The sequence below is a fragment of the Procambarus clarkii genome, chromosome 10, assembly GCF_040958095.1.
Source record: "Procambarus clarkii isolate CNS0578487 chromosome 10, FALCON_Pclarkii_2.0, whole genome shotgun sequence".
NCBI classification, from domain to species: Eukaryota; Metazoa; Arthropoda; class Malacostraca; order Decapoda; family Cambaridae; genus Procambarus; species Procambarus clarkii.
Genome location: NC_091159.1, coordinates 52,408,118 through 52,434,171, shown reverse-complemented (window position 1 = coordinate 52,434,171; position 26,054 = coordinate 52,408,118). Strand labels below are relative to the sequence as shown.

General features: G+C 40.2%; 1 protein-coding gene across 1 annotated transcript; it reads left to right on the top strand.

Moving 5' to 3' along the window:
- The first annotated feature begins 8,916 nt into the window (after window positions 1–8,916).
- Window positions 8,917–13,788, top strand: LOC123773357 (uncharacterized). The gene is made up of 3 exons (XM_069322162.1): window positions 8,917–8,981; window positions 10,975–11,073; window positions 13,314–13,788. Exons 1-3 carry the CDS (start codon window positions 8,942–8,944, stop codon window positions 13,616–13,618), a joined length of 444 nt encoding a protein of 147 aa, XP_069178263.1. The 5' UTR covers window positions 8,917–8,941; the 3' UTR covers window positions 13,619–13,788.
- The last annotated feature ends 12,266 nt before the right edge of the window (window positions 13,789–26,054 follow it).

Genomic DNA, 26,054 nt, shown 5'->3' with positions numbered 1-26,054 from the left:
AAGTAGCTATTATGAGTCAAAAAGTAACAAGGAGTGACCGCCGTGTACCAGCCAGCCACTCCCGCCCTCCCTCCAGTCATCTGACTCGCCCACATTCTCCTCCCACAATAATGTTTTTGCTATAATTCACTATATACAGACGTTATATATAAGTATCTACATGTTTTGTTCACCATAACTGTACATCTAAGCTTGTATCGTGAGCAAAGGCACAAAGACGTAGGACTTCACACAGTCAGCTGATGGCTGCTGCCCTGAAGGCCAGACGCACTAATATTTCTCCTCCAACAATACTGTGTGGTGTTATTACGCTATATTCACACATTATATATAAATATCTACTTGTTTTATTGACCATACTTGTACAAATAAACTGGTATGGTGCCCAAAGACCATCGTGGTAACCAGTAAACAACACCGTCGTCTGCACGGTGGCGTCGTGCAGACGACGCCACCGCCCTCACCAAAATGGCGGCTCCAAACCTTCTCTTGCTGTTTATACCCTCTATACACACGTTATATATAAGTATCTACATTTGTGTTCACCATAGCGAACCACTAAGCTGGTATGGTGAGTGCAGTCAATAAAAGATGGCCACACACAGTCAGAAGACATCGCCACCACCCTCCCTCCCACAGCATTACTCCTCCCTCCATGGAGCACAGCGCTAAATATCACCACAATCCTGCTATTATCAGAACCCTGGTCAGTTTTATCACAGTCAGGGTCTTCTGTAATAATATCATCGCTACATAATAGCATGAACAAGTATATTTTGGCATTTGTAGGCGATGCTGTGGTCACAAGCTGAACAGCAGTGCTGTTAGCTCATGCTGCGTGCGTCAGGCTTGGTTGCTCACTCAATACTGAGGCCAATAACACCTGGGAGTTTGGCCCACGATTTTTTTTTTAAATGGCGTCTGTTTACAAGAGCCCTGTTAAAGGTGTGGTGAACCCCGTGTATCCGCGGGCCGTTTAAATCTTGCGTAGTACTCCAACACATCATATGACGTGATGCGCAGTTGACTAGAACAACGTCCAACACGTCATATGACGTGATGCGCACTTTAAGGGTTAAGCCTCTTACAATACCATCTTGCACCAACATGCTATGCTCCAGCGTGTCCTTACATATATAAGCCATATAACACACTATCCTAACAATAAATGACTGTATATAAAATATAATCATACTAGACAAAATATAAGGCAACTCCTAACATCTTTATTTCTTCTTACATGCTAATCTACTTCATGGAAAGTTACGAGTCCGTTATTTCTTCGACTGGAAATAACGGGTTCGCAACATCATCGTCGGTTGTGCTGTTGGGTTTTACTGTCTGTGTGTACTACACGGGCCATCCGGGATCAGTGGTTGTTTAGTCGCTTCGCCAGTCTGTACGTGGGTGTGGGTATCTGGCTGGCTGATAAAAAAGACGAATATCTGGCGAAAATGAACCTCATTCTCTCTGACCAAACTAAATTCCAAAGGGTAACGAAGGACACTACAGCCGAATTGAAAGCAAAGGTCAACAAACTGATGGAAACTGTGAACGCCAAGAAATCCGGACTCCACCTGCCAAAGATCATTGGGGAATATAAACCTGGATATGCGTATGGAAATGTCAAGACACACAAGCCTGGAAACCCACTTCGGTCAATCATTAGCCAGATACCCACACCCACGTACAGACTGGCGAAGCGACTCAACGGCCTGCTGACTCCTTATGTTCCTTGCACCTTCAGCCTGAAGTCTCCAAAGGAATTTGTTGACTTACTGCGGGGCACACGGGCCACAGGGATAAGAGCCTCGTTGGACGTAGAATCGCTGTTTACCAACGTACCTGTGGACGAGACAATCGGGATGATAGCCGACAGAGTGTATCGTGATCCAGCCTGTACTTCTCTTGACATACCAGAAAATATTCTGAGGAAACTACTCCAAGCTTGTACTAAAGAGGCTCCCTTCTTAAGCCCGGATGGGCACATGTATAAGCAAGTAGATGGGGTCGCCATGGGTTCTCCACTAGGTGTCCTGTTTGCAAACTTCTACATGGGTACCATCGAGCAAAAAGTCTTAGTCGACATGAACTTGAAACTGGCCATATACTGCAGGTATGTTGACTACATTTTTACACAGGTACCTGATGTCAGACATCTGCAGGAGCTGAAGGAGGCATTTGAGCAGAGTTCCGTGCTGCGTTTCACTTACGAGATGGAAAAGGATGGGAAGCTGCCCTTTCTAGATGTAACAGTCATGGAAAAGAGCGGAGGTTTCCACACTGCAGTCTACACTAAGGAAACGAACATAGGAATGTGCCTAAATGCCAACAGTGACTGCCCAGACAGGTACAAGAGGAGTGTTGTTAACGCATATGTCGACCGTGCTCTCAGCCACAGCTCAGAATGGAAGCAAGTCGACGAAGAACTCTGTAGGCTAAGGCAGGTCCTAGTCAACAACGGCTTCTCCAATGGTTTCGTCGAAGACATCATAAGAAGGAAAGTGAAACGCCATGCAACCTCTGAAGAGACAACTTACACAACACCTATACCCCCTATTAGACTATTTTACAGGAACTTCTTTTCCACAGCTCATAAAACGGAGGAAAATTAGGGTCCTGAAAGATATTGTTAATAGAAACGTTATCCCTACAGACAAAAATCAGAGGATACAACTGACGATTTACTATAAAACCAGAAAAACGGCCAGCCTACTCATGAGAAACTCTCCAGACTCAAAGCAGAACGCTTTAAAAGAGACCAACGTCGTCTATGCCTTCAAATGCCCACTTGGGGACTGTAAGCTCCAAAAACCCCAGTATATAGGCAAGAAAACAACATCTCTTTCTAGGCGTTTAACGATGCATAAGCAACAGGGCTCCATTAAGGAACATATAATCTCTTTCCACAACCAAACCATCGCCAGAGAAATCCTAGTAAACAACACAGAACTCATCGATAGATACAGCGATAGCAGACGGCTTGACGTTTGCGAGGCACTGCACATTATGAAGTGAACACCAGCAATCAACAGCCAATTAATGCACAACTATATTCTACCCACCTCAAGACTCCGCTCCAATATAGAAGCATCAAGAAATATGGACCAATAGGCTTTCTACAATCACTTCCATTTCAATACCCATTGTTTCGTGTTCTGTCTTGTGTTGATGAAATTAATACCCTATTAAATACCACCTCACCCCATCCACCTCACTCAAATGTAGATATAAACAAATCGGAGATATGTAAGTTCTATTCAGTTGTGTATGTGTAAAGTCTTTGAAAATGTAATAAGTTTTACGAAACGCGCTCAAGTGTCGCGTCAGACTAGAAATAAAAATGAATTTTGGAGAATTGATTTTTGAATTACCTCCAACAGTGAAAAGAAATATATGAAAGATTGAGAAAATTCGTGTTAGAATTATTAATCTTACTTTTTCGGTCATATTTAATAATATATGTCTACAGGAAAGACTGCCACCAAAATATATATATATATATATATATATATATATATATATATATATATATATATATATATATTATATATATATATATATATATATATATATATATATTATATATATATATATATATATATATATATATATATATATATATAAACGTTAACAATACTCTTACATATAATATATATATATATATATATATATATATATATATATATATATATATATATATATATATATATATATATATATTATATATATATTATATATATATATATATATATATATATATATATATATATATATATATATATATATATATATATATATATATATATATATATATATATATATATATATATATATATGTCTGAAAACTCACACCCCAGAAGTGACTCGAACCCATACTCCCAGGAGCAACGCAACTGGTAACTACAGGGCGCCTTAATCCGCTTGACCATCACGGCTGGACAAAAGGAAGTGGTAGCCGAAGCTATTTGAACCACTTCCCCGCCGGCAGCTCGGATGGTAATCTTGGGCATAGCACTTCACCAAATCACCTCATTCTTTGGGGCACACGTGAGGAACACAAATGCAAACAAGCCTGAATGGTCCCCAGGACAATATGCGTCTGAAAACTCACACCACAGAAGTGACTCGAACCCATACTCCCAGGAGCAACGCAACTGGTAACTACAGGGCGCCTTAATCCGCTTGACCATCACAGCCGGACAAAAGGAAGTGGTAGCCGAAGCTATTTGAGCCACTTCCCCGCCGGCAACTCGGATGGTAATCTTGGGCATAGCATTTCACCAAATCACCTCATTCTTTGGGGCACACGTGAGGAACACAAATGCGAACAAGCCTGAATGGTCCCCAGAACTATATGCGTCTGAAAACTCACACCACAGAAGTGACTCGAACCCATACTCCCAGGAGCAACGCAACTGGTAACTACAGGGTGCCTTAATCCGCTTGACCATCACGGCCAGACAAAAGGAAGTGGTAGCCGAAGCTATTTGAGCCACTTCCCCGCCGGCAACTCGGATGGTAATCTTGTAACTCTGCTCTGGTAACAGTGCAGAGTTACAAACTCAAACACAGTGCAGAGATACAAACTCATTAAGATTTCAACTTAGATTCAACAGAGCAGAAGAAGGTGTTAAACACGTGGGGGACAAAATCTTACTGAAGCGACAATACAAGTCATAAATACTCATACTCCGCCTAAGTAAAACAGAAACAAGCAACAGTTAGTGGTCCAGCCAGAGGCTTAGGGCCCACGCAGGAATATCCCTGCAAAAAAAAAAAAAAAAAAAAAAAAAAAACAGCAGGGAGGCACCAGCACCTTCACCAGCAGAGAAATATCAACACCTTCACCAGCAGAGAAATATCAACACCTTCACCAGCAGAGAAATATCAACACCTTCACCAGCAGAGAAATATCAACACCTTCACCAGCAGGGAGGTACCAACACCTTCACCAGCAGAGAAATATCAACACCTTCACCAGCAGGGAGGTACCAACACCTTCACCAGCAGGGAGGTGCCAACACCTTCACCAGCAGGGAGGTACCAACACCTACACCAGCAGGGAGGTACCAACACCTTCACCAGCAGAGAAATATCAACACCTTCACCAGCAGGGAGGTACCAACACCTTCACCAGCAGGGAGGTACCAACACCTTCACCAGCAGGGAGGCACCAACACCTTCACCAGCAGGGAGGCACCAACACCTTCACCAGCAGGGAGGTACCAACACCTTCACCAGCAGAGAAATATCAACACCTTCACCAGCAGAGAAATACCAACACCTTCACCAGCAGGGAGGTACCAACACCTTTACCAGCAGAGAAATATCAACACCTTCACCAGCAGAGAGATACCAACACCTTCACCAGCAGGGAGGTACCAACACCTTCACCAGCAGGGAGGTACCAACACCTTCACCAGCAGAGAAATATCAACACCTTCACCAGCAGGGAGGTACCAACACCTTCACCAGCAGGGAGGTACCAACACCTTCACCAGCAGGGAGGCACCAACACCTTCACCAGCAGGGAGGCACCAACACCTTCACCAGCAGGGAGGTACCAACACCTTCACCAGCAGAGAGATACCAACACCTTCACCAGCAGGGAGGTACCAACACCTTCACCAGCAGGGAGGTACCAACATCTTCACCAGCAGAGAAATATCAACACCTTCACCAGCAGGGAGGTACCAACACCTTCATCAGCAGGGAGGTACCAACACCTTCATCAGCAGGGAGGTACCAACACCTTCATCAGCAGGGAGGTACCAACACCTTCACCAGCAGGGAGGAACCAACACCTTCACCAGCAGGGAGGTACCAACACCTTCACCAGCAGGGAGGTACCAACACCTTCACCAGCAGGCAGGTACCAACACCTTTACCAGCAGGGAGGTACCAACACCTTCACCAGCAGGGAGGTACCAACACCCTCCCTCGGCTCCTTAGATGCTCGTATGAGGGCTTACACAATTTCTATGCAAACTTCCTCAATGTTTTGCTACATCTCTACTGTCATAAAAAATATTAATTGCAACTTTCCTTCTCACTGAGATTTTAGTAAAGTTCTGACCCTGTTTAATACGATAATATCAATTTGATAAATATTTCATATCTTTTCATACCTAAATTATAACTTCAGAAGGAAAAAGTTAAACAAGGGTGTTGCGATGGACAGGTGATAAATATAATTTCCCCTGTTGGTTCTCAGTTCATTATCCTGGTTCATTATCGCTGGCGTGCATGGCAGTATATATAATGAAGGAACTCGATTTGTTTGAGTACACTTCAGCTGGGCTCTCAGGATGGTAAGTCTCTAGGTTGGTACTGGGCTCAAGGCCTCCACAACAACTTAATAATTCAACCTGTCAGTTTGCTCCAGCTCTGGGTGTATCTTAGTACCAACCAGAAGAATACACAACACGGGTAACAGATGTTATATTTGCTCATGGTGGGCTTATGTTATTGTCTGTCAACCTCTGGGCGGTTGTTAAGACCACGCGTGTTCACTGATCAAGCTAGATCACTTTAGCCCCTAGATAATCCAAATTAAAAGAAATCAGTCAATATCAGTAATACACAGGATAAGATACCTGTTAGGGCGAGCCTTGAAGTGGGGACAGCTGAAGAGAAGTCAGTGAGTGGAAGCGCTGAAGTTGTTGAGAAAGAGGCAGGGCTATACCCAGTTTTATTATTATTAACATCTTTAATGACAAAATTAATTACAATTTTGCCTAATCTGAGGATTTCAATTAAGTCTTATTAAAGTGAGGATAATGCTGGTATTCACTGTCACGCAGGACAGAGGGTCATACACAAGACAATAAGTCTAAACTGTAGGCTGAAGCACACATACATATCATGGTTACAATCAATGTTGTAATGTATAAATATGTGAAAACAACTTCCTATTGTGCACTGCCATACAAGGGCAGGAATAGGTTCATAAGTGATGCAGCTTAGAAGTAATATAAATAAAATTGTTCCTCATTCTTTAAAATGGACAAGTAAATTTTGGATAAATTGTTAGGATGTCGTCCAGAACACCTGAGTCAATGAAATAGTTACACAGTTGGTGGTATTTGATAGGCCTGGAGGTCTAAAGTCTTTTACGGTTTCACATTCAACAATATAGTGTTCTAGTAAATGCATTAAAGGTTTATCACAGAGTTTACAATCTGAATAATCTGGTAGTGGCTCAGGCTCACTAACCTGCCAGATGTGCCTATAGCCAAGACAAATTCGCGCAATGACTACATCACATTGCCTGGTCCGGTTACTGTGTTGACCATACAAATACCTATTATTACAAAACTTGTCATAGCTGTTAATACTGCAGCTTTCAGGTCTTAGGGCGTTTCTTAGTTCTTCTAAATCTGAATTAATTTCTTTAATTTGTATGTTTCTAATAATTGCATTAGATAGTAAAAAGTCATAATAGCTGCATGTCTTGAGTCGATGCTGGAACAACCCCACAACTGGCTAGGCGCTGAGTCGGGTCAGGAAGGGCGGTATTGGCAGTGCTCCTTCATTCTTGGTAGTAACAGTCTGTCCTCCGGTGGTGTCTTCATTCTTGAGTCTTCTTTCTTCTTACTTCTTCTAGTTTTTTCTTCATTCTTCTTTGGTTGGCTTATTGTCATCATACACGTATATTCAGGGGTTCACTATTTTTTGTTTATATTCCTGGTAATCACTTGGTATAAGTAGTGGTTCGAGAGTAGATTCATCACATTGTTCGTAAATTAATTGAGGGTCCATTTCGAATCCGTCAGGTTCTGCATCTTTATCAAGCCACATGTGTTTCTTGTATTCGAGGTTGTTGCCAATGCTGCGCAGCCGTCGAGCTTCAGAAGAGCCAGGAGTTGTCTGATTTAGAACATCGTCGAGTGCAAGTTGAAGTGCATTCGCTTAATCAGTAAAATCAATAGGCGGGACATCAGAAGACAAACGTTGAGTTTCAGCAATTGGTGTGGATGGCTTGATGAGCTAGTTACAAAATTCAATGGTCATCGTCACATCAACAATGAGCTCGAGATCGACCACAATTTAAGCAACTGACACATGTGGAGAGCTAGTATCACAATGGATATGTTTATCCTGCACACCTACCCCCCCCCATCTAGTGGGCAGCGGTGGATAGGTTGCAATCACTCAGTTACCTCGTACAATTAGCAAACAGGGGATATTTGGCTAAGATTTCTGGCAGCAGAAATCTGACCCAGAATGTTAGCAAGCAGTTTAGGAATTTTACTTACCAGGACTGTTCAATGGAATCCTAGCATCAATCACAATGTTTCCATTCTCTATCTCACCTTCCTACACTACTGAACAATTTGTCATTAAGATATTATCACAATATTTTCAGTCTGTCGTATACTGTGCAAATGTGAAATACGTTCCACCAGAGCATGACAAATATTGTGGTAGTTTCCGCTAGCAACAGAACACAAACCCTCTCCATGAACATGCACAAAGAAATCACATTAACGTGATGTATCACATTAGGAGGTTAGGTATCACATGCCGTAAGGAGGATTCAAACCAACGCTCTGGGTACCCCAGCACACACCTTAGACCACAACGCCACGACATGGTCTAAAGTAATGCAATGGAAACCAAGTCAGGGTTTTCAGACAATGCCCCATGCACTCTGGGTGTGGTCCATGCGTATGACTCCGTGAACCTCACACTAGAACAATAAGCAACTAACAAATGTTTCATAACAAAAAGTCTATATATGCTATTTTCAGCATACTTAAACCGATTTTTAAAAATTGTCATTAAATAAGAGACAGAAATAGAGGTTTCATGCTGTACGATATTGACGCAGTCCCTCCATTCTATGTTGCCACGAACCACCACTGCAAAGGACAGCAGTCCTCAGCATGTTGATACTCTTGTGTTACAGATGGCAGCAGTAAGCGTCTTCCTCGTCATGGTGGCCGTCGTCTCGGCGTCATCAGAACCTGAAGAAGGTAATCAATTACTTTTGGGAACATCACCTGTAGAAGGTAATCCATTACTTTAGGATATCTGCAGAAATTAAGTCATTGTTATTGAGCAGGATACTTAGGTTCACATTCATAAACATTTGAAATGTTTTTAGAATTTTCATTAACCATTATATATATATATATATATATATATATATATATATATATATATATATATATATATATATATATATATATATATATATATATATATATATATGTATATATATATATATGGTTTCGTCGAAGACATCATAAGAAGGAAAGTGAAACGACATGCAACCTCTGAAGAGACAACTAACACAACACCTATACCCCCTATTAGACTATTTTACAGGAACTTCTTTTCCACAGCTCATAAAACAGAGGAAAGGGTCCTGAAAGATATTGTTAATAGAAACGTTATCCCTACAGACAAAAATCAGAGGATACAACTGACGATTTACTATAAAACCAGAAAAACGGCTAGCCTACTCATGAGAAACTCTCCAGACACAAAGCAGAACGCTATAAAAGAGACCAACGTCGTCTATGCCTTCAAATGCCCACTTGGGGACTGTAAGCTCCAAAAAACCCAGTATATAGGCAAGACAACAACATCTCTTTCTAGGCGTTTAGCGATGCATAAACAACAGGGCTCCATTAAGGAACATATAATCTCTTCCCACAACCAAACCATCGCCAGAGAAATCCTAGTAAACAACACAGAAATCATCGATAGATACAGCGATAGCAGGCGGCTTGACGTTTGCGAGGCAATACACATTAAGAAGTCAACACCAGCAATCAACAGCCAATTAATGCACAACTATATTCTACCCACCTCAAGACTCCGCTCCAATATAGAAGCATCAATATATATATATATATATATATATATATATATATATATATATATATATATATATATATATATATATATATATATATATATATATATATATGACAAAGTCAGACCACGTCAGATTCCTTCTGAAGATGTATTTAATATACGAAAGTACTTAAGGAAATTCCTGTTTCATTTTCCTCCGTGGTCTGACATTGTCACATTCTTAATCACGTGTTTATTTTCGTGATATACACACACACACACATATATATATATATATATATATATATATATATATATATATATATATATATATATATATATATATATATATATATAAATATATATATATATATATATATATATATATATATATATATATATATATATATATATATATATTTTATTAAATATGACCGAAAAAGTAAGATTAATAATTCTAACACGAATTTTCTCAATCTTTCGTACATTATGCTTCACTGTTGGAGGTAAATCAAAAATCACTTCTCCAAAATTCATTTTTATTTCTAGTCTGACGCGACACGGGCGCGTTTCGTAAAACTTATTACATTTTCAAAGACTTGTGTTAATGCCACATCATCCTTCCCACCTCACTCAAATGTAATGCCACATCACCCTTCCCACCTCACTCAAATGTAGATATAAAATCAGGGAAACGCAAGTTCTAATCAGTTGTGTATTTGTGAAGTCTTTGAAAATGTAATAAGTTTTACGAAACGCGCCCGTGTCGCGTCAGACTAGAAATAAAAATGAATTTTGGAGAAGTGATTTTTGATTTACCTCCAACAGTGAAGCATAATGTACGAAAGATTGAGAAAATTCGTGTTAGAATTATTAATCTTACTTTTTCGGTCATATTTAATAAAATATGTCTACAGGAAAGACTGCTACCAAAATATACTAATATATATATATATATATATATATATATATATATATATATATATATATATATATAACAGTGGTTTAAAGTGCTGACATTCAAGAGACTGAGCTTGCCACCTTTCAACAGGAGAAATGTGGCCGACCCCATCAGTTCATGTTAGTTCACCATCCCATCAATAGTCACCCTGCAAAATTAAAATAAATAGTAAACAAATTTATACAAATAATAAGTATTTTCAGATGGAAAAGAGGGCAAGTTCTTCATCAAGTCTTACTCAACCACCACCTGGACCTACTTGTCTTCGTTCACCTCAACTGTTCCATACACCTGTTACACCAGTAAGTCATCAGTTGTCTTTACTCATGTCGACTGTCCCAAAATCCTGTTACGCGTATATACACCTTGTATAGTTTACCTCATTTACTGGTCGCTATATAGTGATGATTTGATTGTTGCCGCCGGAGGCGGCTAGTTTATTGTGCACCCCATACTCATCCTGTGAGCGGTAGCGCAAAAAGCATTACAGGGGGCTATATAGTGAGTTTACTCTCGTACCGGATTATGATCAGAACTCGAGTAAACTTATCTATTTGTCAGTAAAAGTATTGTTGTTGCCATAATATCCACCTCGCGGCTTATAACCCTTTTGCAATTCTTCCTTGCAAATATTTAGGAGAGATATATGCACTCACAGTTATGCTCCTCTTTTCATTGTTGAATTATCAACATAAATACTTTGTTACGTTGCTATTATGTATATATTTACCATATATACACAAAATTGAACAAATTCACAAGGGCTGTGACGAGGGTTCGAACCTACGTCCGAGAGGATTCCAGACGCGCCGTAATCGACTGAGCTACGACATGGAAAAAGAATTCCAACCGGTAAATCAACTTGACCTACCACGGATCCTGCAGTTTCTCCGAAACAAAACCCAGGGTTTAACACAATTCCCCCATGCACCCGAGCTCTGCCAATAAGCTATTCTACCTCTTCGTCCTTACTTCATACCACACAGAAATCACAATAGTGTGATGCATCAAATGAACAAATCCACCAGGTCTCGTTACGGCCCTTGTGGATTTGTTAATTTGATGCATCACGCTATTGTGATTTCTGTGTGTACACAAAATTCATCATTATAAAAGGCCTTTTTGAATGGCAATTGTTCTGGTCTCCATGGAACAGGGGAAATACTGCACTAGTATTTACTTAATTGACCATGTGCTTGTTGAGAGAAGTAAGCTTAAACATGTGTTATAAGCGAGCAGTCAGCGGAATTTGTGGAGGTCTGTCTGACTCATGTTAGTACTGTGTAAGGTTACATGAGGCGGTGACACCCTGATCGTGTCTAGAAGGGTCAAAGAGGTCAAATAATACATCTGTCGAAGTTGACTGACTGAGATCTGGTAGATGACAACAAAAGTTGATAAATATCTTGGAGAGATTATGAAGTTGATAAATTGGTTGAACAATGAAAGGAACGTCTCGCTGGAATGAGGACGTGGCAGTTGATTAAAAAATGTGGATTTTATAGATACAGAGAGAACGAGCAAGAGATTAAACAAAATGAGACTATTAGGAGAATAAAACCAAATAATGTGAAAAGATCAAACTTAAAAAGAAAGCAGGAACAAATGAGGAGATAAAGTGAAAGAACTGCTTCAGAAGAACATCATGGAGAGAATAAAGTGTAACGGAGAGACTGGTTTACGAGTAAATAGAAACTACTAATAACATGATCACTACATACAAAATTCTCATGGGAATTACACACAAGAGGACACAGGTGTTAACTGAGTGCCCAAATGAGCCACAGTGACATTAGAAAGAACTTGTTCAATATTAGAGTAGTTAATAAATGGAATGCATATAGGAAATAATGTGGTGGAGGCTGACTCCATACAGAGTTTCAAATGTTGACATGATGGAGCTCATTAATCTCAGGAACATTTACACCAGTTGATTGACTGTTGAGAGGCGGGACCAAAGAGTTGATGCTCAACCTCCTCAAGGACAACTAAGTGAGTACACACACAACTGCTATGTGCATACGCACTCAAATAGGTGAGTACACACATAGTAGTGTCAAAGAGTTATATGACAAAGAGTACTGGGAAGACAGGACATCATGAGTGTAGCTATCATCATGTAACTACACTTAAATAATTACACACACACACATATTTTTTTTTAGGGGGGAGAGGGGGGTTCTCGTGACTAAGTGGACCGCGCTCGGGGGACGTAGTTCTAAGGTCCCGGGTTCGATTCTCGGTCGAGGCCGAAACAAATGGGCAGAGTTTCTTTCATCCAAATGCTCCTGTTTATTTAGCAGTAAATAGGTACCTGGGAGTTAGACAGCTGCTACGGACTGCTTCCTGGGGATGTGTGTGTGCGTGCATGTGAGTTAGAGAAGTATATATAGTAGACATAATAGAGGAAAATAGATTGGTTAGAAAGACGAGGTCTAAGAGCTATTAGCTCCATTCTGCAGGCACAAATAGTAAATACACACACACAGTTATATATAATGTGAACTGCTGCTGTACTAATTTCCACCTATGTGTCTCACAGCTGCTGACGCGGTCATGCCATGTTCGCAAAGACCACTCATAGGTCGCAAAGTTCGGCGCTCGAGGTTGCGTTCTATGGACCAAAGCAACGACGAGGTGGAACTTCTCAGCAGCATTAAGGAGGACACCTTGGCGGACACCTTGGCGGACACTGTGGGCGAGTCTGAGCGACAGAAGTTCTTCTTCACTATGTGGAGGACAGGCAGCACCACCGTCACCGTCACCACCTACTCCACCAACCGTTCCGTCACCGTCTCTATCTCCGCCATGTGTACCTATCCTGGAATTACTCTAAACTTATGTTAGAACGTTGATGTTGCTGAGGACTGCCGTCCCTCTTTAAGATCTCTTAAACTCTCTGGCTATTAATATTTTCTTCTTTCCATGACCATACTATGAAGGTCAGATTATAACTTATGCATCATAAGTGAACAACTCTCTCAAATACTGAAGATTTTCTTGTAAATATTGTATATACATAATTGATCCCTTTTAAACACATAAAATTGCAGTATGAATTTCTCGTTTTATAAACTCAAGCGGTGTAGGGCCATACGAGTCACAAGGATAATGAAAAAAGCTACACAGGCTCTCTGTTCATCTAACATTGATCTTTATTTCACTTGAATTTATTTTTAATATTTCACGTGTACTACAGGTCAACCTCTTCTAATATTATTGTTATCTGGGTTGACTATTACTAATGTAATCACTTGTGAGGGAGGGGGGCAAAGACCACAACTCTGGCATTACCTCACGAAGACGGGAGTGTTTGTCTCAGATGAAATAATGTTTATAATTTGTTTTCACATTTTTCTATCACTTAGCTCACACGAGCAAGTCATATATCGTCTCAAAGTGTCACATCTCTGCTCTGAGTCTATTACCCATCTAGTCTCAAACGGTTATACATCCCAGACTGTCACAGATCTACTACTAGACTGTCAAGTCCCTACTCTCTGACTGTCACATTTAAATTCAGATTCAAAGTCAACATCTCTACTCTCTGACTATCACACTTCTGCTTTCAGACTGTCATGTCTTTACTCTCAGGTTGTCACAGCTGTACTCTCGGATTGTCACACCACTACTCAGATAAATTAGTGTAACTTATATATATTAGAAGCACTTTAACAAGATTGCTGGTTCAACATTCAAATAACTCACGAAAAATTATAAGTTAACGAAATACCCAAAACCTGTTTTTGGGGCAGCACCCATCTCCCATTCCCACTTCCCCGAGCCACATTAATATCTGTTCGTTGTTGTTGTTAGTTGAGGGGCGACGAAGAGCTAGGGATCAGATGCTCATTTGCCCATCTCTGTTCGATGGCCAACCATATGAAATTCTACTTAGCTGTGATATTTTTATTAGGATAGAACGGAAACTGCACTCTTGCTGCATTGAGTTTTGTACAGATGCTTCTGAAACTTATCTAATGATTATGACTTTCCAAAATTAGTCCGAGTAAGTTCGGTGTTGTTGTCATTGTTATTGATTTAGGGGCGACGACGATCATGGGATCGGATGCGCCCCGGCGTATCCGTGAAGGGTTAATCGCGAAGCCCGGTAAGGTGAAACGCCAAGCCTAATTGCGAAGCGAATGACGCCAATCACTGGAAACTAATAAGCCTCGCGGTAAATAAACGCAGACTGGCAGATGATTGGGGAGCCTCAAGAGTCCCTCAGGGTGACAAGCACCGGCCCCGTTCCATATAGAGAACACTGGGTAGCAAAGCCTAAAACTCTGCCCCCAGTTAAAGCTCAAAAGTCATCCAGTGCCCCCCCCCTAACAAAGCAGAAGGCAACCGCCCACCACAACTGAAGGCACACCAGGTGCAAACCAAAACCTACAAACTCCCGGCACCTCTCGGCCAAGCCGGCGTCGGACACCGTCACCCCGCCGGGAGAACCATCTAAAACACGTAAAAAAAAAAAACTATCAACAATCTTGTGACCCAAGGCGATATGTGCGCCAGGTGTCGTACAACCGGACCGTTCAAGAGGAATGCCAAATGGCTGTATCAAATCCAAATTGCAAAACAGAACGTGATCCGGCGGCTCCCAGGCGGAGGCTGCCCGCAGATGTCTGCTCGGCGTCAAGGTTGAACCAGGAGTCCGGTAAAGTTGGTGGATCCCTCGTTTGTCGTTCCTTAAAATCTGCGGCGGAACACTCGTTGTTTTGGCCCCGTACCCCTCGTGGAGTTGCTAAGACTATATTTTATCTGGCCTAATATACAATATCCACCATGACTCCTCGCCCAGCCTCTGGTGGTGGTGGACGTATCGTTGGGCGCTCCTGGTTTGCCGGCCTATGACTGTTTGTGTTTGTGTGTGAGGCCTTAGGGCTGTGAGGGCTGGGGGGATGATGATGCTCTTGCCCCCTGTGAGATAGAGGGAGACGATTGGACTAGAGTTCTCCGACCTGGCTTCTTACCCGACTGTGGAAGTGGCTGTTTTGGACTTGCCGCGTGTTGTTGTTGTTGTTAATTTAGGGGCGACGACGATCATGGGATCGGATGCCTCCCAGCGTACCCGTTAAGGGTGAATCGCGAAGCCTTTCCACCTCTCCACCTGGAGAGGTGGAACGCACCGCCAAATCGCAAAACGAGTGACGCCAATCACTAGAAACTAATATGCCATACGGCAAATAAACGCACAGTCAGGCAGATGATTGGGGAGCCCCAGGAGTCCCTCAGGGTGACAAGCACCGGCCCCTCTCCACACAGAGAACATTTAGGTAGCAAAACCAAAACTCTGCCCCCAACTAAAACGCAAAAAGTCATCCAGCGTCCCCCGGCAGAGTAGAAGCCAGCTGCCCACCACGACTGAGGGCGCACCAGGAGCCCACCAAGACCAGCCAACCCCCGGCACCTCTCGGCCAAGCCGGCCCCCGAACACCGTCACCCCGCCGGGAGAACCAGCCAGTACACGTCAAAAAAAAATCTATCAACAATCCTGTGACCCAAGGCGATATGTGCACCAGGCGTCGTACAATCGGATCGCTGAAATGGGATGCCAAACGGCAGTAGCAAAGCCAAAACGCGAAAACAAGACGTGATCAGGCGGCACCCAGGCGGAGGAGGAGCCCAGACGTCCGCTCGGCCTCAAGGCTGAACCAGGAGTCCCTTGCCGCGTGTTCTTGTGGCGAAGGTCTGAGGAGGGCAGCTGATTGCTGGGCTGTGGTGAAGTTTGACTCGGTGGCGGTGTGCCGGGATGTTGTGAAGAAGTATGATGGGCACTCCTTTTAGTTCCCTGATGGTGGCTGAGACGTGGCGGTGTCCGATCGTTGTGGTGAGACTACCTTCGTTGCGGTGTATGGGGTGCCTTTTGAGTTCCCCGACGATCTCCTACGTCGGCATTTTTCCAGGTTTGAGCAAGTGCTGAGTGTCCATCGGAACGTCATTTCTTCTGGTTGATGGACAGGTGTGCCAAGTGGTACCCGCACGTTGGCCATGCGCCTCACGACCACTGTGCCGTCTGTTACGTGACCGTCTAACAATGCTCGAGAATAGCACAATATCCCACTAATTCCCCCACTCCATACATTGGCACAGAAAATGAGGATAAGGAAAGCGGAAACTGCCTAATCTCCAGTCTATTTACAAGTCTGTAACATACAATTAAGGGGGCATATCATTCTAAATCGTTATAAATTAAAAGTTGTTCAATTTGCTTATAAATTTTTTTATGAAATGGTTATAGAAAGGGCTGCAACTGGTCCAAGTTTCACTATCACACCCTAAACAGAAAAGGAGAAAAAAAATACACAACGTATTATGCAACGAATGTTCAACATTCTCAAATAATCTCAGGAAACACATGTGTCAACTAAAATGTCTACTATGTGCTGTAAAAGCACAAAGTCTTGTAATAATTGTAATATGTATGTGCAATATATTTATATTTAATTTTTTTTTTTTTTTTTTTTTTTTTTGGCCAATATTTTTTTATCGTTTGTTATCAAGGGATTTGCATGAAACTTGCACACCTTGCTCAATGGATGCCTATCTGCAAGGGTGCCAATTATGAACGAAATCTGTCGAAGTCAAGCTCAGCTACAGGTGGCCGAACTTGGATCTTTATTTTACTCTGGAAAGTAATTTACACCTTCAAATTACTTCAGAGCTTTCATTTATTAATCAATTTACATGCAAATTACACCTTATATGTAGCGTTTGTGCTTCTACAGAATCTAGTAGACATTTTAGTCCAAAGTCTATTTGTTGATTTTATAAAAATTTATAAATATATATTGCATATTTTTTTAGAAGGGTAACTTTGAAAAATTATATTATTGCACTAAACACTTTTTTGATAAAACTGATCACTAGAATCCTTTATTATGTGCTTAATTTAATATCTGAGTGTTATAGAAATGATTTTAGTTGACACATGTGTTCCCTGAAACTATTTGAAAATTCGTTGCATAATTCGTTGTTTATTTTTTTTCTCCTTTTCTGTTTAGGGTGTGATGATGAAACTTGGACCAGCTGCAGCCCTTTCTATAACCATTTCATACAAAAAGTTATAAGCAAATTGAATCAACTTTAATTTTACATTGATATGCCCCCTTAACAATCTACTTGAGAATGGTCCAGGACAGACCGAAACGTCGTCGTTCCTTCACTTTCTAGTGTGTGGTCTGGTCAACATACAATTAAAACAAAGGTTACTTTATACAGATACGCTTAAGTACACCACGTGGCTCCCTTTGAAGGACACAGAGACACGGGCAAAGAATTATCTATGAACTATAATCGTACAAGTCCCCCACAACTGTGGAACTAACAATAATAGGCTATTTACTTCTCACTAACATAACAACACAATTCAAAAGCCTATGTCCTACTTAAACAGATGAAACAAAACACTTAACCTAATAGCCCCCATCGGCTAGTAAGATCACCGTACCATCCTCCACCTTGTGCCTGGAACAAACTGAGAGGGAGGCATTGATTGATTAAGCCAACCAGGAGGTAGCACGGGCATGAATAGCCCGTAAAGAGGGAAGCAGGCGCGTCACGCACGTTTTTATATCCGCCAAGCGCCGTGTCCCGACAGGAAGTCGTTTGGACACCGATCTACTTAGTATTTACTACTAGACTATCTTCCTAACTCATTTTGCTTAGAACTGTTAAGCAGATCTAAGCTGGTGATTAATTTAACAATACTTTAAACAAAGGGATCAGTACTACTAGCTACATCATATATAAATACAGAACATTTCCACAGAACCAGTGGTAGGCCTGGTAAAAATTATTGGCCTGTTACATGCATGATAACGCATTAGTCATTTCTCTCCCTCAGACTACTAAATGGCCATACCCTCACAATGGGTGGCAAAATGAATAACTTCATACATACATAGGTTCCTTTACTGAAACTAACTGTACTACAGTGTACTTAATAATTAACCTGAGGGATAAAACAGCATGGCCGCCGACGGCATTAGGGCTGGGCTTATGTTCCCTGCACTCCCGAATAAAATACCACTATTTCAACCTTACATTAGGAGGATGAAACATGCTTGAAATAAACCGCCTCCATTCACTCTATTTCTATACAAATCCAAATTCCTATTAACACATCTCTGAATCAAGCAACTGCAAGCATCTTCCTTGTATAATTCCATTACCCCACTACCCTTTGACAAGGTTGGTACTCGCTAATCCCTGACCTCCGGTCACCGGTGCTTAAGCCTCTTACAATACCATCTCGCACCAACATGCTATGCTCCAGCGTGTCCTTACATATATAAGCCATATAACACACTATCCTAACAATAAATGACTGTATATAAAATATAATCATACTAGACAAAATATAAGGCAACTCCTAACATCTTTATTTCTTCTTACATGCTAATCTACTTCATGGAAAGTTACGAGTCCGTTATTTCTTCGACTGGAAATAACGGGTTCGCAACATCATCGTCGGTTGTGCTGTTGGGTTTTACTGTCTGTGTGTACTACACGGGCCATCCGGGATCAGTGGTTGTTTAGTCGCTTCGCCAGTCTGTACGTGGGTGTGGGTATCTGGCTGGCTGATAAAAAAGACGAATATCTGGCGAAAATGAACCTCATTCTCTCTGACCAAACTAAATTCCAAGGGGTAACGAAGGACACTACAGCCGAATTGAAAGCAAAGGTCAACAAACTGATCGAAACTGTGAACGCCAAGAAATCCGGACTTCACCTGCCAAAGATTATTGGGGAATATAAACCTGGATATGCGTATGGAAATGTCAAGACACACAAGCCTGGAAACCCACTTCGGCCAATCATCAGCCAGATACCCACACCCACGTACAGACTGGCGAAGCGACTCGACAGCTTGCTGACTCCTTATGTCTCTTGCGCCTTCAGCCTGAAGTCTCCAAAGGAATTTGTTAACTTACTGCAGGGAACACGGGCCACAGGGATAAGAGCCTCGTTGGACGTAGAATCACTGTTTACCAACGTACCTGTGGATGAAACAATTGGGATGATAGCGGACAGAGTGTATCGTGATCCGGCCTGTACTCCTCTTGACATACCAGAAAACATTCTAAGGAAACTACTCCAAGCTTGTACTAAAGAGGCACCCTTCTTGAGCCCGGATGGGCACATGTATAAGCAAGTAGATGGGGTCGCCATGGGTTCTCCCCTAGGTGTCCTGTTTGCGAACTTCTACATGGGTACCATCGAGCAAAAGGTCTTTGTTACGACCCTGGGTTCCTCACTTGGAAACCAGAGGTCATATTGAGCTAAATAAACTACCTTATAGTAGTGGGACGCATGGCGAGGTGTATTTGTCTGTATCTTCCCTGCCAGACGTAAGACGATTCTTGTTTCTCAAAGAGCATTTAAAGACTGAGCTTGGGGTTGATTATTAAGTAAATAAATAGGCATCAGCTATGTTTACATATGATTAGAAAGTATTAAAGTAGATCTGAGTAAATTTGGATATAGGGCTGCTGTACGATTAGTTGGGTAATCTGCCGGCAGCAAGGCAGCTGAGGAAGGAGACTGGAGACGGTCTGCCTTCTCTGGGCTGGCGTTGTGGTGAAAAGAACTTCCTCCTCTACCTCTTGTCTCTCTATTTCTGTCTAATTACCAAGATAAGTATACTGTATTGTGTCCACATTGTCTGGCATAGGCGTGTTCTAATGTGTAGAGTATTATACTTTGTATGAATTAGGTGTTCCTAGTGTTTATATGCCTAGTTATTCTAAAGGGGTCCCAGTGGAACCACGTGGTCTCCCTACCCTAAGCTGACTCAAGCTTCAAGTTCTTCACTAGTAGTACTTTACGCTAGCTTGTTCTCAGTGTAAACCTTGTATCCTGCTTATGTGGACCAAGGCTTTTAACGTAAAATAGTGTGGTAAAGTAACTATTATTATTGTTATTGGTATGAATGTATAAGGGGGGTGTTAAGGGGTTAATAAATAAGTAAGTTAGTTAAAGGAGTATCCATTCTTTCTGTGTAGGAGATCTATGATCAACCTCTAGACTGACATTATCTGGTAGCCAATTAATATTCACTGTTGTTATTTTTATTTGGGGCCGGGCCTTACTGATCTCCACTGCTAGAGATACATCTTTATTCAAACTACTGCCCCCACATCCATTTAATACTAGATCCCCCTATAGGATATACTCATATTTATAACAGTCTTAGTCGACATGAACTTGAAACCGGTCATATACTGCAGGTATGTTGACGACATTTTTACACAGGTACCTGATGTCAGACATCTGCAGGAGGTGAAGGAGGCATTTGAGCAGAATTCTGTGTTGCGTTTCACTTACGAGATGGAGAAGGATGGGAAGCTCCCCTTTCTAGATGTAACAGTCATGGAAAGGAGCGGAGGTTTCCACACTGCAGTCTACACTAAGGAAACAAACATAGGAATGTGCCTAAATGCCAACAGTGACTGCCCAGACAGGTACAAGAGGAGTGTTGTTAACGCTTATGTCGACCGTGCTCTCAGCCACAGCTCAGGATAGAAGCAAGTCGATGAAGAACTCTGTAGGGTAAGGCTAGAGAGACGTAAGGCTCATCACCTAGTCAACAACGGCTTCTCCAATGGTTTCGTTGAAGACATCATATGAAGGACGGTGAAACGCCATGCAACCTCTGAAGAGACAACTAACACAACACCTATACCCCCTATTAGACTATTTTACAGGAACTTCTTTTCCACAGCTCATAAAACGGAGGAAAGGGTCCTGAAAGATATTGTTAATAGAAACGTTATCCCTACAGACAAAAATCAGAAGATACAACTGACGATTTACTATAAAACCAAAAAAACGGTCAGCCTACTCATGAGAAACTCTCCAGACACAAAGATATATATATATATATATATATATATATATATATATATATATATATATATATATATATATATATATATATATATATACATATATATATATATACATATATATATACATATATATATGTATATATATATATATATATATATATATATATATATATATATATATATATATATATATATATATATATATATATATATATTATTAAATATGACCGAAAAAGTAAGATTAATAATTCTAACACGAATTTTCTCAATCTTTCGTACATTACGCTTCACTGTTGGAGGTAAATCAAAAATCACTTCTCCAAAATTCATTTTTATTTCTAGTCTGACGCGACACGGGCGCGTTTCGTAAAACTTATTACATTTTCAAAGACTTCACAAATACACAACTGATTAGAACTTGCGTTTCCCTGATTTTATATCTACATTTGAGTGAGGTGGGAAGGGTGATGTGGCATTACATTTGAGTAAGGTGGGAAGGGTGATGTGGCATTAACACAAGACAGAACACTAGGGGATATTAATAGGGTATTAAAAGTATCAACACAAGACAGAACAGAAACAATGGGTATTGAATAGAAGTGTTTGTAGAAAGCCTATTGGTCCATATTTCTTGATGCTTCTATATTGGAGCGGAGTCTTGGGGTGGGTAGAATATAGTTGTGCAACTTGAGGTGGGTAGAATATAGTTGTGCAAGACTCCGCTCCAATATAGAAGCATCAAGAAATATGGACCAATAGGCTTTCTACAAACACTTCTATTCAATACCCATTGTTTCTGTTCTGTCTTGTGTTGATACTTTTAATACCCTATTAATATCCCCTAGTGTTCTGTCTTGTGTTAATGCCACATCACCCTTCCCACCTTACTCAAATGTAATGCCACATCACCCTTCCCACCTCACTCAAATGTAGATATAAAATCAGGGAAAAGCAAGTTCTAATCAGTTGTGTATTTGTGAAGTCTTTGAAAATGTAATAAGTTTTACGAAACGCGCCCGTGTCGCGTCAGACTAGAAATAAAAATGAATTTTGGAGAAGTGATTTTTGATTTACCTCCAACAGTGAAGCGTAATGTACGAAAGATTGAGAAAATTCGTGTTAGAATTATTAATCTTACTTTTTCGGTCATATTTAATAATATATGTCTACAGGAAAGACTGCTACCAAAATATACATATATATATATATATATATATATATATATATATATATATATATATATATATATATATATATATATATATACATATATATATACATATATATATACATATATATATATACATATATATATATATATATATATATATATATATATATATATATATATATATATACATATATATATATATATATATATATATATATATATATATATACATATATATATATACATATATATATATACATATATATATATATATATATATATATATATATATATATATATATATATATATATATATATATATATATATATATATATATATATTAGTATATTTTGGTAGCAGTCTTTCCTGTAGACATATATTATTAAATATGACCGAAAAAGTAAGATTAATAATTCTAACACGAATTTTCTCAATCTTTCGTACATTACGCTTCACTGTTGGAGGTAAATCAAAAATCACTTCTCCAAAATTCATTTTTATTTCTAGTCTGACGTGACACGGGCGCGTTTCGTAAAACTTATTACATTTTCAAAGACTTCACAAATACACAACTGATTAGAACTTACGTATCTCTGATTTTATATCTACATTTGAGTGAGGTGGGAGGGGTGATGTGGCATTAACACAAGACAGAACAAGAGGGGATATTAATAGGGTATTAAAAGTATCAACACAAGACAGAACAGAAACAATGGGTATTGAATAGAAGTGTTTGTAGAAAGCCAATTGGTCCATATTTCTTGATAATCAAGAAATATGGACCAATAGGCTTTCTACAAACACTTCTATTCAATACCCATTGTTTCTGTTCTGTCTTGTGTTGATACTTTTAATACCCTATTAATATCCCCTCTTGTTCTGTCTTGTGTTAATGCCACATCACCCCTCCCACCTCACTCAAATGTAGATATAAAATCAGAGATACGTAAGTTCTAATCAGTTGTGTATTTGTGAAGTCTTTGAAAATGTAATAAGTTTTACGAAACGCGCCCGTGTCGCGTCAGACTAGAAATAAAAATGAATTTTGGAGAAGTGATTTTTGATTTACCTCCAACAGTGAAGCGTAATGTACGAAAGATTGAGAAAATTCGTGTTAGAATTATTAATCTTACTTTTTCGGTCATATTTAATAATATATATATATATATATATATATATATATATATATATATATATATATATATATATATATATATATATATATATATATACACTCAAAGACGTGGCATACGTCTCTCGATATACATTTCCTTTGAGGCAGAATGAGAAGAGAATTGAACTGTGAATGGGGAAGTTATGAAAATTAGTAACATCAATACCAAATACTGATATATAGAAAGAAAATCTAATGCACGGCTACTGATGATGCACCGGGGCGTGCCCAACACACAACATTGGCCTGCTGCTCCTCCGTCAGGAGACGGTGGTGATGTAATCTCTGTGAAGGCGGCGGGGAGATCTTCTGGTACTGTTTGCTTTAATAGTAAAAATATTAATAATTTTATTCATAAGAATGTGCATACAGAGAACATAAGATGAAAGAATGTAAAAAAGTTTTTGATATGAATATTATTGAATGTGCTAATTATAAAGTAAAAAAACCTTGTAATATGCACATGAGTAATGGAATAATTACTGTGGGCATTATTTTTTAATTAAAAATAACCTCGGTATGATGATTGCTGAGTATAACGCCTATTTATTTTTTATTAACCGCGGTTGGGCTATATATACCACCTCAATTTCTTATTGACCAACCAGTAAGAGCACTTGAGTGCTGACACACTCAATTTTATTATTTAATTCTGACTTTTTATGCCTGAGTATGAATCCTGAATAATTAGATGACACATTCATATGATAGGGACCTCTCCCCCTATTCATTCTGATGGTGATGAGGATGGTATTCACCTAGTTATTGTGCTAGTGAGAGCGCGGGTGAAAGGGGTTGATAGGCCTGTCTCAACCCCCCCCCCCCTCCAGATGACAGCTGGTGGAGGCAGTGAGTATATATACAAGTAGAGCTGGACTGGCTACCTGCACATTCACCCTAACATCTCCAGTGAAAAGTTGGTAATTACAGAGACCTCCATGTAACCCTATCTGCCTAACATCTCCAGTGAAAAGTTGCTAATTACAGAGACCTCCAGGTAACCCTATCTGCCTGCCAGCCGCCATCAGCCGTCTGCCACCGCTTGCCAGCCGCCTGCCACCGCCCACCAGCCGTCTACCACCGCCTGCCAGCCGCCACCATCCACATACGATCTCTTCAATTCAAACAGTTTTCAGAAAACCACACGTGAGTTCCCGTGCTGAGACGTCTGTTCAAATACGTAAAACGTTTGCAACATGTTACATTGTTTACCTCTGCACTAAGTTACGCGCATCTCACTGCAGTTTATACGTCCAATAACACCCTTAGAAAACACAATTTTGCATTTGAGAATTAATCCAAGCAGAGGTGATTATCCAATGCACTACAAGCATTGATTGTATTAAGAAGACAACAAAAATCATCCCGAAAATGTAAAATATTATGTGCTACAAATTTTGTATGTTAACGAAATTATTTGATCTAGACACGCGCTAATAACGATAAATCAATAGCCTGATTAGGTTTTTTAAACAATAATAATTTCGTTGACTTCAGACCCAAAGTGCTCTAACTTTACCTCTATAATGACCAATCAATGTAGTATTAAATTGGTATACAAGTATAAAAGATGAGTTAATCTGATGTTTGAGTCAAAGATCGTATGGCGCTCAATGCTTCGTATTCAAAATAAAATGTGACCGGAGCCTAACACTATAAAGTTGCTTGTCTCACTGGTGAGGCACACAGGGTAGTTAACAAATGGAATGCATTAAGTAGTGTAGTGGTGGAGGAAGACTCCATACACAGTTTCAAATGTAGATATGATAGAGCCCAGTAGGCTCAGGAATCTGTACACCAGTTGATTGACAGTTGAGAGGCGGGACCAAAGAGCCAGAGCTCAACCCCCGCAAACACAATTAGGTGAGTACAACTAGGTGAGCACACAATAAGCACTAATTGGCGAATATTTTATATTTTGCTTCCTGACGGACTCTTTAATTCCCCCCTTTCACATTCTTTTTCTTTATGTAGACATGTGCCCCACAAACACATTCATTCACAAACAAATACACGCTTACACATGCCTCCTGAAAAATACACTGCAGCTTATCTTGCGTAGGTTCATGGATTTCAGA

What these genes read in the sequence shown, in the direction of transcription:
- LOC123773357 (XM_069322162.1), top strand. Translation starts at nt 8,942, where the DNA reads ATGGTGGCCGTCGTCTCGGCGTCATCAGAACCTGAAGAAG. An exon ending in GTCATCAGAACCTGAAGAAG is followed by an intron (nt 8,982 to 10,974) that starts GTAATCAATTAC and finishes AAGTATTTTCAG; the next exon opens with ATGGAAAAGAGGGCAAGTTC. An exon ending in TCCATACACCTGTTACACCA is followed by an intron (nt 11,074 to 13,313) that starts GTAAGTCATCAG and finishes TGTGTCTCACAG; the next exon opens with CTGCTGACGCGGTCATGCCA.